We start from the raw sequence: 14743 nt of genomic DNA, 5'->3' as shown, positions 1-14743 counted from the left end.
GAACCACAAGTTTGATAGAAAACCAATCCCTACAAGATGCCAGCTGTTACAAACAATCCATGGTTCCGATATTTCATTTGAAAACCGAACAAACGTCCAGGATCCAGGTTTCCGTTGCCAGTCTTACTCCCTCCACTGGCTGGTTAAAACATGAATGGCCTCCGATAGTAAAGTGATGCAGCACAGCCCATCCCTAATTACATGCTTCATTGCACTCACAAAATACACATCGAAAAAGGGTTCTCAAGGTCACAATTCCAAAATTGGGCCTGATGGTGTATAGCCACTTGGCTGACTGCCTTCTTTCACGGTTTCCCACTTGTATTTTAGAGGGGTTGTCAGAGATTAAAATAAATAATAGTGCCCCCCCCCCCTCCCTGGTTTGCGTTTTTTTCCAATACTGATCTTGGCGATTGGCTGCTGCAGCCTGTAAACCCTACTTCATAGGGGAGAGCTGCAGCCGTCAGCGCAGGATCGGCCAGGATCTGAGAGATGCGAGCACCAGCTTATTTTCTTCTATGGGGAATCTGGTTTTTAAAGATTTTTTTCTCTTCTTTAATGGCCAAGAGGTTGAAGACATCAGAGCCCCGAAGCACAAACAGGTTCCACTCTATCAGTTCTTTTCATTGTCGCATTCCAGGAGGCAGAACCTTAATTTTTTCTATCTACTCGGTCGTATGAGGGCTTGTATTTTGCAGAAGTTGTATTTTTCTGGTTACATACAATGAATTGGCGGGAAAAAATTTTTTTGCCTTTTTTGGATTTTGAGTTTAGTGTGTAGAAATATATCTGCCAACGTTCTTCTCTGGGTGGGCAGGACTCTGGTGGCACCAAGTTTATACAGTTTACATTTTGCCATTCGCGTACCCTGTCAAGTGAGCCGGTCTGCTAAGTGAATGATGTTGTACTTGATTGTCAGACGTCATCCATCGGGAGTGAGTGCTGGGGACCGCCCACTTGCCACATTCAGCTTGCTAGGAGTTATGCCAGTCATCATAGTGGTCTGACAGTCACGAGGCCGGGCTGTGACCGTGTGCTATGAGAGTCTACACATCACTGCAGTCCTATAGAGCACGGACCCACCAGTCCTTGCATCAGCCTACTGGTTACCTCCCCGCTCTTCTATTCTGTGAACGGTCCTGCACCATCAAGCAAGAGTGCCACGACAATGAGGTGGTCTGTCAATGCTCGTTCATACTGTTCACATGGACAGATCTGCTGTGCTGAGGCAGGATTGTTAGTCCCTGTAGGGCCGCAGATGCGAGGATGAGCAGCCAACAACTGAGCATTCATGTCCAGTAATCAGGGCAGGCCATATAAAAGGCCCTTAACCGTACCCCACACACTGCCGACACCCTTAGCAAAAGGCTTGAAGATGGAAGGTACAAATTCCACATCTCCTTTATGCAATCCTTATAATCCACCTTTGATGACCCTCCCTATTCCTGGTCATCACCTCAGCCAGGTAGTCCACCCACGTGGCCACCGCCGCTTCTCTCTACAGGGTTTCTAGCCTTTATGGTCTGTCGTTTTCAAAGGCCAGACAGAAAACAGGTGAAGATTCAATTTCCAGCACCGTGGTCATCTGTTTGCATGGGGCGCGGTGTGCGACAAACATTGCAGCACCCTATGGTATGAGTAGAGAAGTGGCGTCTAGTCTACTATAGGAGTCCATTGGTCAGAGTGCGGGGCGCGCGGGAGAACAGAGGACCGCAACAAGGCAGCTCACGGGTACGCTCACACATGGCGGATCTGCAGCATAATCAAGTTTAGTGTGGATCAAAACTGCACCATTTGGGGTGGATTGGAAGAGTTCAGCTTTTCAATTAGGCGATTATCTGAGTAATGTACGGACCGCAGACAGGATACATAACCCCAACACACAGCAGGACTATAAGATCCCTGTAATGTAAGGAGCTGTCAGACCTGCTGACATGTACGGACCGCGGACAGGATACATAACCCCAACACACAGCAGGACTATAAGATCCCAGTAATGTAAGGAGCTGTAAGACCTGCTGACATGTACGGACCGCAGACAGGATACAAAACCCCAACACACAGCAGGACTAGAAGATCCCTGTAATGTAAGGAGCTGTAAGACCTGCTGACATGTACGGACCGCAGACAGGATACGGATCCCCAACACACAGCAGGACTAGAAGATCCCTGTAATGTAAGGAGCTGTAAGACCTGCTGACTTGTACGGACCGCAGACAGTATACATAACCCCAACACACAGCAGGACTATAAGATCCCTGCAATGTAAGGAGCTGTAAGACCTGCTGACATGTACGGACCGCAGACAGGATACATAACCTCAACACACAGCAGGACTAGAAGATCCCTGTAATGTAAGAAGCTGTAAGACCTGCTGACATGTACGGACCGCAGACAGGATACATAACCCCAACACACAGCAGGACTATAAGATCACTGTAATGTAAGGAGCTGTAAGACCTGCTGACATGTACGGACCGCAGACAGGATACATAACCCCAACACACAGCAGGACTATAAGATCCCTGTAAGGTAAGGAGCTGTAAGACCTGCTGACATGTACGGACCGCGGGCAGGATACATAACCTCAACACACAGCAGGACTAGAAGATCCCTGTAATGTAAGAAGCTGTAAGACCTGCTGACATGTACGGACCGCAGACAGGATACATAACCTCAACACACAGCAGGACTAGAAGATCCCGGGGTACGGTCACATGCTCCACGTCTGATGTTGTACCTGATCCGGGGTAGCAAATGTCCTGTTGGGGGGGTTGTTATATCGAGAAACAAGACAAAAAAAACAGAGGGAGCATGAGATCTCATCGCCACACGATTACAGAGGGAAAGACAGAATTACCTGCAGCCGATCACTTTTCTAGTCACGGACAACATGGAAGACATGAAAGTCATTGTACTGAAAGGCAATTTCAAGTCACAAAACCACAGAAGAAACTGGGAATACAAATTTATAACAACTTTTGACACTTTCAACAGAGGGTTCAATTCTTCAAGAGGATTCATGTGAGACTGGGAAGTATAAGAAAGCTATAGCACAGATACACTCCGGCCTGGTGACCCCCTGACACTAATTCAGGGACCATAAAACCTTCACATCTATGCTTGGATTACTGGTGTAGTATTCTTTTAAAGTGCAAATTATTCACATCCATGTCTGTGTGTGTATAGAATATATTCTCTCATATCTCAAACCCTAAAAGGTTGGAAAGCTCGCTGTAACATGCATTTTTGCTAGCCATTAACCCTTTCAGTGGCGGGTTTCTTACCCTATCAGACCCCCCAGGGCAGGTTAACCCCTTCAGTGGCGGGTTTCTTATCACCCTGTCAGACCCCCCAGGACCGATTCTTTAAACGGTCCAATCATTTAATTTCAGCTAATGTTCCAGTCTCGTTCCAACAGCCATAACTTTTTCATTTCCCCACTGACACGGCCGTATGAGGGCTTGTTTTTTGAGGGACAAGTTGTACTTTTTGATGGCATCATTTTTGGGTATATATAATGAACTAGCTGATATACCCGGCTTCACCCGAGTTAATTTGGTACTGGTGTTTATCTGGTGTTCACACGGAAAATCTTATGAAGTCGTGGTTACTTTAGAGATACTGAGGAAAAACATATGTTCACCATTTTGCATAGTTTTCTGCGTTACCCAGGAAACACCACGTGGAGGTAACCATGCGACGTTTCCTTCATATAAAATGACATCAGGAAGTGAGTATTAGATTACGTACATAAAATTTGGACACTATTCAATTCTAAGCGCAAAAGAATTAATCGAGTTGGGACCCATTAACTTTTCATATTTATGACACAATCAATGCTTGTGCCAAATTTCATGTTTCTATGACACCGGGAAGTGAGAGATTTAGATTATGTACGTAAAATTTGGACGCTAATTCTTTTGCACATAGAATTGAATAATCGAGTTGGGACCCATTAGCTCTTCCTATTTATGACATAATCAATGCTCGTGCCAAAGTTCCCGTTTCTATGACTTTGGGAAGGGAGTGATTTAGATTATGTACGTGAAATTTCGACGCCAATTCTTTTGCGCATAGAATTGAATAATCGAGTTGGGACCCAATTTCTTTTCCTATTTTGGAGATAATCTATGCTTGCGCCAAATTTCATGTTTCTACGACATTGGGAAGTTGGAGGTCAGTCGGCGAGTCAGTCGGCGAGTCAGTCGGCGAGTCAGTCGGCGAGTCAGTCGGCGAGTCAGTCGGCGAGTCAGTCGGCGAGTCAGTCGGCGAGTCAGTCGGCGAGTCAGTCGGCGAGTCAGTCGGCGAGTCAGTCGGCGAGTCAGTCGGCGAGTCAGTCGGCGAGTCAGTCGGCGAGTCAGTCGGCGAGTCAGTCGGCGAGTCAGTCGGCGAGTCAGTCGGCGAGTCAGTCGGCGAGTCAGTCGGCGAGTCAGTCGGCGAGTCAGTCGGCGAGTCAGTCGGCGAGTCAGTCGGCGAGTGCTTTCAGCTTTATATATATATAGATTGCATAACTTTTGTAAAAAAATTTGTAGGGAGATTGGGGGGAAAAAAAGAAATTCTGCCATTTGTTTTATGGATTCCATGTTTACGGCGTTCAGCGTTCAGAATAAATAGTGTGATAACGATATTCTCTGCGTCACATGATTCCGGCGATACCGAGTTAATAGTGTTTTAGGTTTTGCTATTTTTGTACATTTAAAACATTTTTTTCCTTAAAGGTTTGCTTTTGTGTCGCCACATTCCAGGAGCCGTAATAATGTTGTTCCCATCGCCAGCGCTCTGGACGGCCGTGTTTATTGCGGGATGAACTCCAGGCTTCATTTATCTAAGTTTTTGGAATATATAAAATTGAATAAAAAAAAAAAAGAGACACAAAAAACAAACACTATCCAAGTTTGGCGTCGTAGTAATCGGACTGACCCATAGAATAAAGTTATAAGGCTATTGTTGTTGCAGTTTGTGCGCCGTAGAAACAAAAACGCACTGAAAGATGTCGGAATGTCATTTTTTCCATTTTACTCCACTTAGAATTTAGTAAAAGTTTTTCAGTACATTAAATATCACTGCTGAAAAATACAACTCGTCCCGCAAAAAGCAGCCCTCATACTGCGACGTCGGTGGATAAATAAAGGAGTTGTGAATTTTTTTTAATGGGGAAGGAAAAAGCGAAAGGGGGGGGGGGGGGGGGGGGAGGGGCCGTGTCATTAAGGGGTTAAATAATGTACTAACTTCCTTTTAGTACGACGCAGATACCACATGGGTAATTTTGTTTTTAATTTTTAACAAAGTGAAGGGAGAAAGCTGTTTTTATTTTTTTACTTTTTAAATTTTGTTACTTAAGGGGACTTCCACAGAGACCCATCAGGACCCCCTGATCCCATTCCGGGGGTCCGATAGTGACAGCCCTTTACATGCTGTGGTCACATAGACCGCAGCATGTAAAGGGTTAACAGCAGAGATCGGAGGTTTTCTCCATTCTCTGCTGTGTAAGAGCTGGTGCCTGACTATCCCCTGACAGCCAAGCACCAGCTCTCCCTGCCAGAGAGACTATTGGCTGGCTTCTGACAAGCCGATGGTCTCCATGGCAACCTGTAAACAATGCAGTGCAGAAGTTTAAAAGAAAATGCGGGTAGTTGCCGGCAGATCAGTTTTATCTTCCTGTTCTCTGTGGGTCTGTGCAGGCAGAGCACACTGCCACAGCTTACCGCATTGTGCTCTGCAGCTCCCATTGTGAAACATAGCCTGGAAATCTTCTGGGCTATATCACTATGGGCAGTGGAGCTCATCCCGCAAAATTTCCGGGCGTGCCACTCAAGGGGTTAAACGTCTCATATCTACAGGATTACTTGTATTCTCTTGCTGGGACAAGCACATTGTATTTTAGGTATAAACCCATGCATGTGGTGCTCATGGCAGAAACAGGCCCGATGCCAGAGGAGTGGTACTTCGTCGTGGCCTCTGGACATCAATCCTTGTTCTAGCTGAAATGAGACTTTGTAACAAGTTGACATAAAGAGGCTACTTATACCTGACTGCTTGTATTTGCACGGGCTGGGATCGTTGCATCTTCTGCCTTGATGGCATGGACGGAAGGGTGTTGGTTCCTGAGTTTGTAAGCTGGGTCCGGTTAAGCTGACCATTTTTTAGGAGTGGCACAGATTCCGACACTCGGCTGCAGGTAGAATATAAACTGTCCAGCGAAGAATTCATATCATTGACCAGAGCCTCCAGGTCAACATCATCATCTGGGGACGAAAGGAGAAGACAAACTGAATGCAAGTAAGAGAAACCTGCTGATCGTTGGATCGCTGGCAGCTGTACAGCAAGAATGCTACATTCTAACCCTAAAAGGCCTATTTACACGCCGTGATTACGCGAACACTCGCTCAGCAATCAGGCCGTGTAGAAGAGCCAGTCAACGAGATCATGCCGGTTCGTTAGATTGTTCATCTGCCTTTATGACCAGATTTCCAGCCCATGGGAATGATCACTCATCACCGTACGCAGATTCTCAGCCCATGTAAGAGGAAACTGGTGTGTGTTAATTGGCGCTCTTTACAGTGGGCTAAGAATTCAACTGGTATAAGGATCCTAAAGGGGTTTTCTAGGCAAACATAGATCAATAGTTGATTGGCTGGGGTCCGCTATTTGGGCACCCACCATCAACGCCACAATACACAGGTGTCAGAAGCAGAAGCCGCTGCTCCGCCCCCCATGCAGTGGCCGGAGTTTGTAACTGCAAGCGCCGGCCACTATACAGGTCTGAGCGCAGCTTCTGCTGCGACCCATGATGGCAGCAGCAATATCTGATCGACTAGGATTCCAAGTGGCAGACCCCAGCCAGTCACCTACTGATGACCTATTCTGGAGGATAGTATCACATAAGTAGAAGACGTGGCAGCAATGGGTGTAGAAAACAGTGAGACGTTTATTCTCTTGACAAAGGTCCAATCGGGGACAGAAATGTCGCGTATTTGTACTATGGGAGAATAAACGTACCAGCATTTTCTACACCCATTGATGCCACGGCTTCTACTTCTATGATATACTACGGAGGACGTCCGGGGTCTGTGTAGCTGCTGCATCTACCAGAAGGTCCGGCCACAGGCGTGGTATACTTCATGAGTATACAGCTACTCTGAAGAGTTCATAAACAGCATTTTGCTTGGAAAAACCCTTTAAATTGACTCCGTGGTTTTGAAACAAAGTAGTGTCTCAGGACCGAGAGCTGCAGTCACTCAGATTCGCCCGTTTAAAAGGTCCAATTTTCAGTCACCCAAGAAGTCCGACAATCTTCAGACTACAAAAACAAAGTCTGGAACAAGCGGATCAGAAGGAAGCAACTGTAGGTAATCTACCCTCTGCCTCCAGTGTCAGGCCAGAAACTGCAGGGTCGCTTCAACTCAATCTGCAGCTACACCTTCCCGATCACGCCATTATGGCGATCTGCAGTAACCGAGTAACATGGCTATTAACCCCATCTGCTTTCCACATGACCAAACCTCGATGTTCTGGATAGTATGTACTCACACCATCGGATAAACTCTCCAGGCATACTTGCAGAAAGTTCCATTCATCTAAATGGCCTTGTTTCTGCAGCAGGCACATTAATCACTAACAAATCTGCCCCATGGGAGCTGCGCCTGCAATACCAACCTGGGCCACTGTGCTATGGTCAGCGCTTCCTGAGCAGTCTGTAGTGATGGCGGCGCTGGAAACCAGCTGATTGGTGGATTCCCACCAATCATCCATTGGTGACCTGTCCTGAAGATAGGTCATCAATAGAAATATGCAAAGTGAGAAAACCCCTTTAAGGCCGTGTTCACAGGTAGCAGAAATGCTGCAGATCTGCACCAATAGCCACAGCATTTCTGCATCAGCTGGGGGTCCGCAGCCGATATCAGCCTTTCAGCTACAGAGATGACTTAGCAGCAAGTACAGATACATAAAGCGCTGCTCGCTGCCTGCACAGGTCTACTGAGCGCACTTCTGCATCACCTGACCAGTCACGTGACCTGCTCTCAGTAGCGGGTCCAGGCGCAGGCAGTGCTTTGGTGAAGTATCGGTACCGGCTGCCGTTCAGTAAACCGCTGTAGCTGAAGGGCCGGTATCCGTTACAGATCTGTTGTGGATTGCCACTGTGTGAACGCACCCAGTAGGAACGGCCGCGCACATCGAACTTCTCAAAGTATTCCAAGTCTCTGCCAGTCCTGGATCACAAGCGAGGGCCTAAAGTCCTTGTACTAGTTTTTAACGAAGTGCAAAAACCGACTCAGCGGTTGTCTCGGGGCCGACGGACCGCGCGCACGGTACCACCTGATAACCGGGGGTCTCACCAACTTGTAGGCCTTGACCTGTATGCTGCGCCTGCAGCAGCACAGGACTTGGCAGAGGTGCCGTGGCCATCTTGTAGAGCTTCACCTGTGCCCTGCACCAGCACAGGACTTGGCAGAGGTGCCGTGGCCATCTTGTAGAGCTTCACCTGTGCCCTGCACCAGCACAGGACTTGGCAGAGGGTCCGTCGCCATCTTGTAGAGCTTCACCTGTACTCTGCACCTGCAGCAGTACAGGACTTGCTGTTGGCATCTGCTGGGCACTGTTCCTGCTAGCGTGGCATCTGCTGGGCACTGTTCCTGCTAGCGTGGCATCTGCTGGGCACTGTTCCTGCTAGCGTGGCATCTGCTGGGCACTGTTCCTGCTAGCGTGGCATCTGCTGGGCACTGTTCCTGCTAGCGTGGCATCTGCTGGGCACTGTTCCTGCTAGCGTGGCATCTGCTGGGCACTGTTCCTGCTAGCGTGGCATCTGCTGGGCACTGTTCCTGCTAGCGTGGCATCTGCTGGGCACTGTTCCTGCTGCCAGGTTTCAGTCGCCTCCGATCAGATGAAGGTAAAGGCAGCCCCTGTGTTCGCTTCGCTGGTGGTTTTCTACTGACAAGTCCTCCTCAGATACAAGCGTTCACACAATGTCCTCTGCAGCTCCTCCTGGCTGGCACTTCTGACAAGTCCTAAGCTGAAGTGCAGGGGATTCCAGACATCTGCGCAGCTATTCCTCACCGTCCACTTCATAAACGCCAACAATCAGCCGCTGCAGAAGGTCCTCCATCTTCACACAGGGTCTGAAGCTGTGACAGGAATTGTGAGGGGAGCTGACAGGAACAGGGAGCTGTCACCGGTATGCTGCTTGCTGCTTCCTTTCCAGATGATGATGGCCCACATCTCTGCACCTTCATATCTCACTGCTGCTCCTCTCAGCTTGTTCCTCTGGACCAATCACCAGCCACTGTCAGGCCACATGATTCTGCCTGACAACCACAGGCATTTCCCACCATTTTTCTTCAGCCAATCATCTGCTGCTGCCAACCAGTCCATCACTGGGCAGAACTCACTCTCTGCCAGCCTCATCTGACCCAGTAATGACCTTTGTAACATATCATAGTTAACCAGAAAACCTCCTCCATAGGTGACATATCATCCATCCATCATGTATATAAAGCTCCCAGATCCCATGAGGCTCCATAGAGGGTGACATATCATCCATCCATCATGTACATAAAGCTCCCAGATCCCATGAGACTCCATAGAGGGTGGCATATCATCCATCCATCATGTACATAAAGCTCCCAGATCCCATGAGACTCCATAGAGGGTGGCATATCATCCATCCATCATGTACATAAAGCTCCCAGATCCCATGAGGCTCCATAGAAGGTGACCTATCATCCATCCATCATGTACATAAAGCTCCCAGATCCCATGAGGCTCCATAGAGGGTGACATATCATCCATCCATCATGTACATAAAGCTCCCAGATCCCATGAGGCTCCATAGAAGGTGACATATCATCCATCCATCATGTAAATAAAGCTCCCAGATCCCATGAGGCTCCATAGAAGGTGACCCATAGAAGGTGACATATCATCCATCCATCATGTACATAAAGCTCCCAGATCCTATGAGGCTCCATAGAAAGTGACATATCCATCCATCATGTACATAAAGCTCCCAGATCCCATGAGGCTCCATAGAGGGTGACATATCATCCATCCATCATGTACATAAAGCTCCCAGATCCCATGAGGTTCCATAGGTGACAGATCATCCATCCATCATGTACATAAAGCTCCCAGATCCCATGAGGCTCCATAGAGGGTGACCTATCATCCATCCATCATGTACATAAAGCTCCCAGATCCCATGAGGCTCCATAGGGAGTGACCTATCATCCATCCATCATGTACATAAAGCTCCCAGATCCCATGAGGCTCCATAGAGGGTGACATATCATCCATCCATCATGTACATAAAGCTCCCAGATCCCATGAGGCTCCTAAGACGGTGACATATCCATCCATCATGTACATAAAGCTCCCAGATCCCATGAGGCTCCATAGAGGGTGACCCATAGAAGGTGACATATCATCCATCCATCATGTACATAAAGCTCCCAGATCCCATGAGGCTCCATAGAAAGTGACATATCCATCCATCATGTACATAAAGCTCCCAGATCCCATGAGGCTCCATAGAGGGTGACATATCATCCATCCATCATGTACATAAAGCTCCCAGATCCCATGAGACTCCATAGAGGGTGGCATATCATCCATCCATCATGTACATAAAGCTCCCAGATCCCATGAGACTCCATAGAGGGTGGCATATCATCCATCCATCATGTACATAAAGCTCCCAGATCCCATGAGGCTCCATAGAAGGTGACCTATCATCCATCCATCATGTACATAAAGCTCCCAGATCCCATGAGGCTCCATAGAGGGTGACATATCATCCATCCATCATGTACATAAAGCTCCCAGATCCCATGAGGCTCCATAGAAGGTGACATATCATCCATCCATCATGTAAATAAAGCTCCCAGATCCCATGAGGCTCCATAGAAGGTGACCCATAGAAGGTGACATATCATCCATCCATCATGTACATAAAGCTCCCAGATCCTATGAGGCTCCATAGAAAGTGACATATCCATCCATCATGTACATAAAGCTCCCAGATCCCATGAGGCTCCATAGAGGGTGACATATCATCCATCCATCATGTACATAAAGCTCCCAGATCCCATGAGGTTCCATAGGTGACAGATCATCCATCCATCATGTACATAAAGCTCCCAGATCCCATGAGGCTCCATAGAGGGTGACCTATCATCCATCCATCATGTACATAAAGCTCCCAGATCCCATGAGGCTCCATAGGGAGTGACCTATCATCCATCCATCATGTACATAAAGCTCCCAGATCCCATGAGGCTCCATAGAGGGTGACATATCATCCATCCATCATGTACATAAAGCTCCCAGATCCCATGAGGCTCCTAAGACGGTGACATATCCATCCATCATGTACATAAAGCTCCCAGATCCCATGAGGCTCCATAGAGGGTGACCCATAGAAGGTGACATATCATCCATCCATCATGTACATAAAGCTCCCAGATCCCATGAGGCTCCATAGAAAGTGACATATCCATCCATCATGTACATAAAGCTCCCAGATCCCATGAGGCTCCATAGAGGGTGACATATCATCCATCCATCATGTACATAAAGCTCCCAGATCCCATGAGGCTCCATAGAAGGTGACCCATAGAAGGTGACATATCCATCCATCATGTACATAATGCTCCTAGATCCCATGACGCTCCATAGAGGGTGACATATCATCCATCCATCATGTACATAAAGCTCCCAGATCCCATGAGGCTCCATAGAGGGTGACATATCATCCATCCATCATGTACATAAAGCTCCCAGATCCCATGAGGCCCCATAGAAGGTGACATATCATCCATCATGTACATAAAGCTCCCAGATCCCATGAGGCTCCATAGAAAGTGACATATCCATCCATCATGTACATAAAGCTCCCAGATCCCATGAGGCTCCATAGAGGGTGACATATCATCCATCCATCATGTACATAAAGCTCCCAGATCCCATGAGGCTCCATAGAAAGTGACATATCATCCATCCATCCATCATGTACATAAAGCTCCCAGATCCCATGAGGCTCCATAGAAAGTGACATATCATCCATCCATCCATCATGTACATAAAGCTCCCAGATCCCATGAGGCTCCATAGAGGGTGACATATCATCCATCATGTACATAAAGCTCCCAGATCCCATGAGGCTCCATAGAGGGTGACATATCATCCATCCATCCATCATGTACATAAAGCTCCCAGATCCCATGAGGCTCCATAGAGGGTGGCATATCATCCATCCATCATGTACATAAAGCTCCCAGATCCCATGAGGCTCCATAGAGGGTGACATATCATCCATCCATCATGTACATAAAGCTCCCAGATACCATGAGGCTTTCCCTTCTTTCTGTCCCTCAAGCCTTACAAGCGTCAACGCTGCATGATCATCTTTGGCCGTTTTTAGCCCTGTGTGGCCCATTGAAATGAATGGGTAGTGGTTGCAGCGCTGCTGAAAATGTAGCACAACTTGGTACCACATTTTTGGCAGCACTAAACACAAACACTAGCTACACTACCTAAAAAAAAAAAAAATTTTTAATATATATAATCTGGGTCCCTTCTGTTGCTCTCTGGAGATCCGGGCACTTTTCAGTGCTGATGGAGCATCTTTAGTTAGTGACAGGATTTGAAACCTCGCCTAAAAGGCAAGAGACCGCTGGCTGAGCTAATCAGAGCACTCGAGGAGCCAATCAAAGCCAGTGCTCCTTGAACCAACGAGAGCCATTCAATGAATGGCTGCGATTGGTGTATCCAGTGCTCGCTGATTGGCTGAGCTCGTGGGGCTTAGCCAATCAGACCAATCTCTTCATGGGAGGTGGGGTCTTCTAACTGCGTCATTAGCAAAAGATGCTCCATCGGCACCGACGAGTGCCCGGCAGTCTGCCTGGAGTGCAGCGACAGACACCCGGACGGCACCAGATAGGGGAGCATTGATTGTTTTTTTCTTCAGTTTCCTTGGCTACGCTTCCTGCTGTGCTGAAAATGCTGGCAAAATACATGACAACGCAGCTGAATCCGCAGTAAACGCAGCATTAAAAACCGTCTGTAAGGGAGGCCTTACTGTTCTGTTCAGCTGAAGATGGCCTGTCAATCTACTGAAAGAAATGGGCTGCACCAAACCAAGTGTGGGAAGACACCATGGGATGGGGGGCTCTTATTTATGCAAGCTTTTAAAACGTCTGAATTAGTAACGATTTCAATGAAGGGGAGGCTAGAAGAGCCAGGGATAGCACTCAGCAGCCGGTAACCAAACTTTTAAGACCCAATACAGTGGACTCAAGCGCCACAATCCTTGGGTGTCATTTGATCTAAAATTCCTCTAAGTGTGCGCGCACTTGCAGAGGACCTTCCAGAATACCCAGTCAGGGACAACGATACTTCCAGCCATTATAGGACTTTAATCCTGCTCTCTTCTGCAAGCCTCCTCGTCATTTTTAGCTCTCATTGAGCTAGAGGGAGGAGACTTATGTTGTCTCTACATATTGAACACTGAGAAAAGAGGAGATTTTGCTCCTTAAGGGTGTTTTCACACCTGCGCTGGGAATTCCGCTTTTCTGCTCCATTTTGAGAGTAGGTAAGGGGAGTCCCCACAGCCAAACGGTTCAGTCTCTGGACAGAGCCTAACCAAACACCGTTGGACAGACCCCACTGAACACAATGGGGCTTGCCTGCTTTCCACCCAGCTGTCTCGCTTTGGAACATAAGAAAAAGCAGTATTTCAGTATTTCAGCAAAATCGGACTGCAACAGAGTGGAACCGAATTGTCTGACGGATCCAGATTTAGTTTGGTCACCAACAACGGCCATGTTGATGCCTGGAGACCACTACTACTGCCCCCACTGCTGGGGTGATGGTTTTGGGAACCATCGCATACAACAGTCGGTACCCCCTAGTGGTGGCACAAGGGATAAGGACTGCTCAGTGCTATGTTCAGGACATCCTGCAGCCACATGTGTTCCTCTCATGGCGGCTTCCAAGAGGTAGCAGGATAATGCACAGCCATGCACACAAGGGGGTCCCAGGAAGCCCCCACAACATTGTCATACTGCCATGGATACCTGGCCACCAGATTAGATTTACCACCACTATAACATGTATGGTACCATCTGGGGTGCCAGCTTCGACAGCCTATGAGTTTCCACTCTAGAGGCTCAGTTACAGTAACCTGTAGGTCTTCCTGTCAGCCTCTGTATCACATCTTACATCAAAGCTTGAGGCAGCCCAACAGGGTACCAGTGTCTCTATTTAAGTGTTCTTTGGTCCACAATACATTGTTTTGCTCTGAAACACTGGAAGCAGTTTGTGCTTCTCGGATGCTCCTCCCTACTGGTGGTTTGTTGAAGGGGTCCCAAGCCCAGTTGACATGTGTGCGTACCCTCACATATTCACTGGTCCCAACACCTCCTAACAGTCTGGTCAGAACGGCCGGTGGGAGACAATTCATCGGTACAGCCATCCAGCTTCTCACATCCCAATAATGCACCCCTTCTCAGACTCTGGTAACGGGGTGAAATCCCTTCTCTGCGTCGTAGAGGCGTGTAGCGGTCAACAAGCTCTACACAAGTGGAAGAGGTCACTGCACACAAGGAGCCTCCGAGAGCCTCTTATAGGCCAAGGGGGGGGGGACCACTTTTAGGGCCTCCGCTGACAGTCCATCTAATTACCACAACTCTCAGCATTTAGAGATCTGTCTGAGATGGGACTGCAGGACGGATTTTGCAGCAAAATG

The 14743-nt window shown here is 47.9% G+C and overlaps 1 protein-coding gene across 1 annotated transcript in view; it reads right to left on the bottom strand.

The window, feature by feature from the left end:
* The window catches only part of GRB10 (growth factor receptor bound protein 10), a 194466-nt gene that overhangs the window by 117106 nt on the left and 62617 nt on the right, over nucleotides 1-14743 (bottom strand). The window contains exon 4 of the mRNA XM_066585200.1: nucleotides 6032-6248. Coding sequence (XP_066441297.1) covers nucleotides 6032-6248 — 217 coding nt within the window. The remainder of the gene's footprint in view (nucleotides 1-6031; nucleotides 6249-14743) is intronic.

This window comes from Eleutherodactylus coqui, chromosome 12 (assembly GCF_035609145.1).
Source record: "Eleutherodactylus coqui strain aEleCoq1 chromosome 12, aEleCoq1.hap1, whole genome shotgun sequence".
In the NCBI taxonomy this organism is placed as follows: Eukaryota; Metazoa; Chordata; class Amphibia; order Anura; family Eleutherodactylidae; genus Eleutherodactylus; species Eleutherodactylus coqui.
The sequence above is the reverse complement of the archived record's forward strand: the minus strand, read 5'-3'. Positions and strand labels throughout refer to the sequence as shown.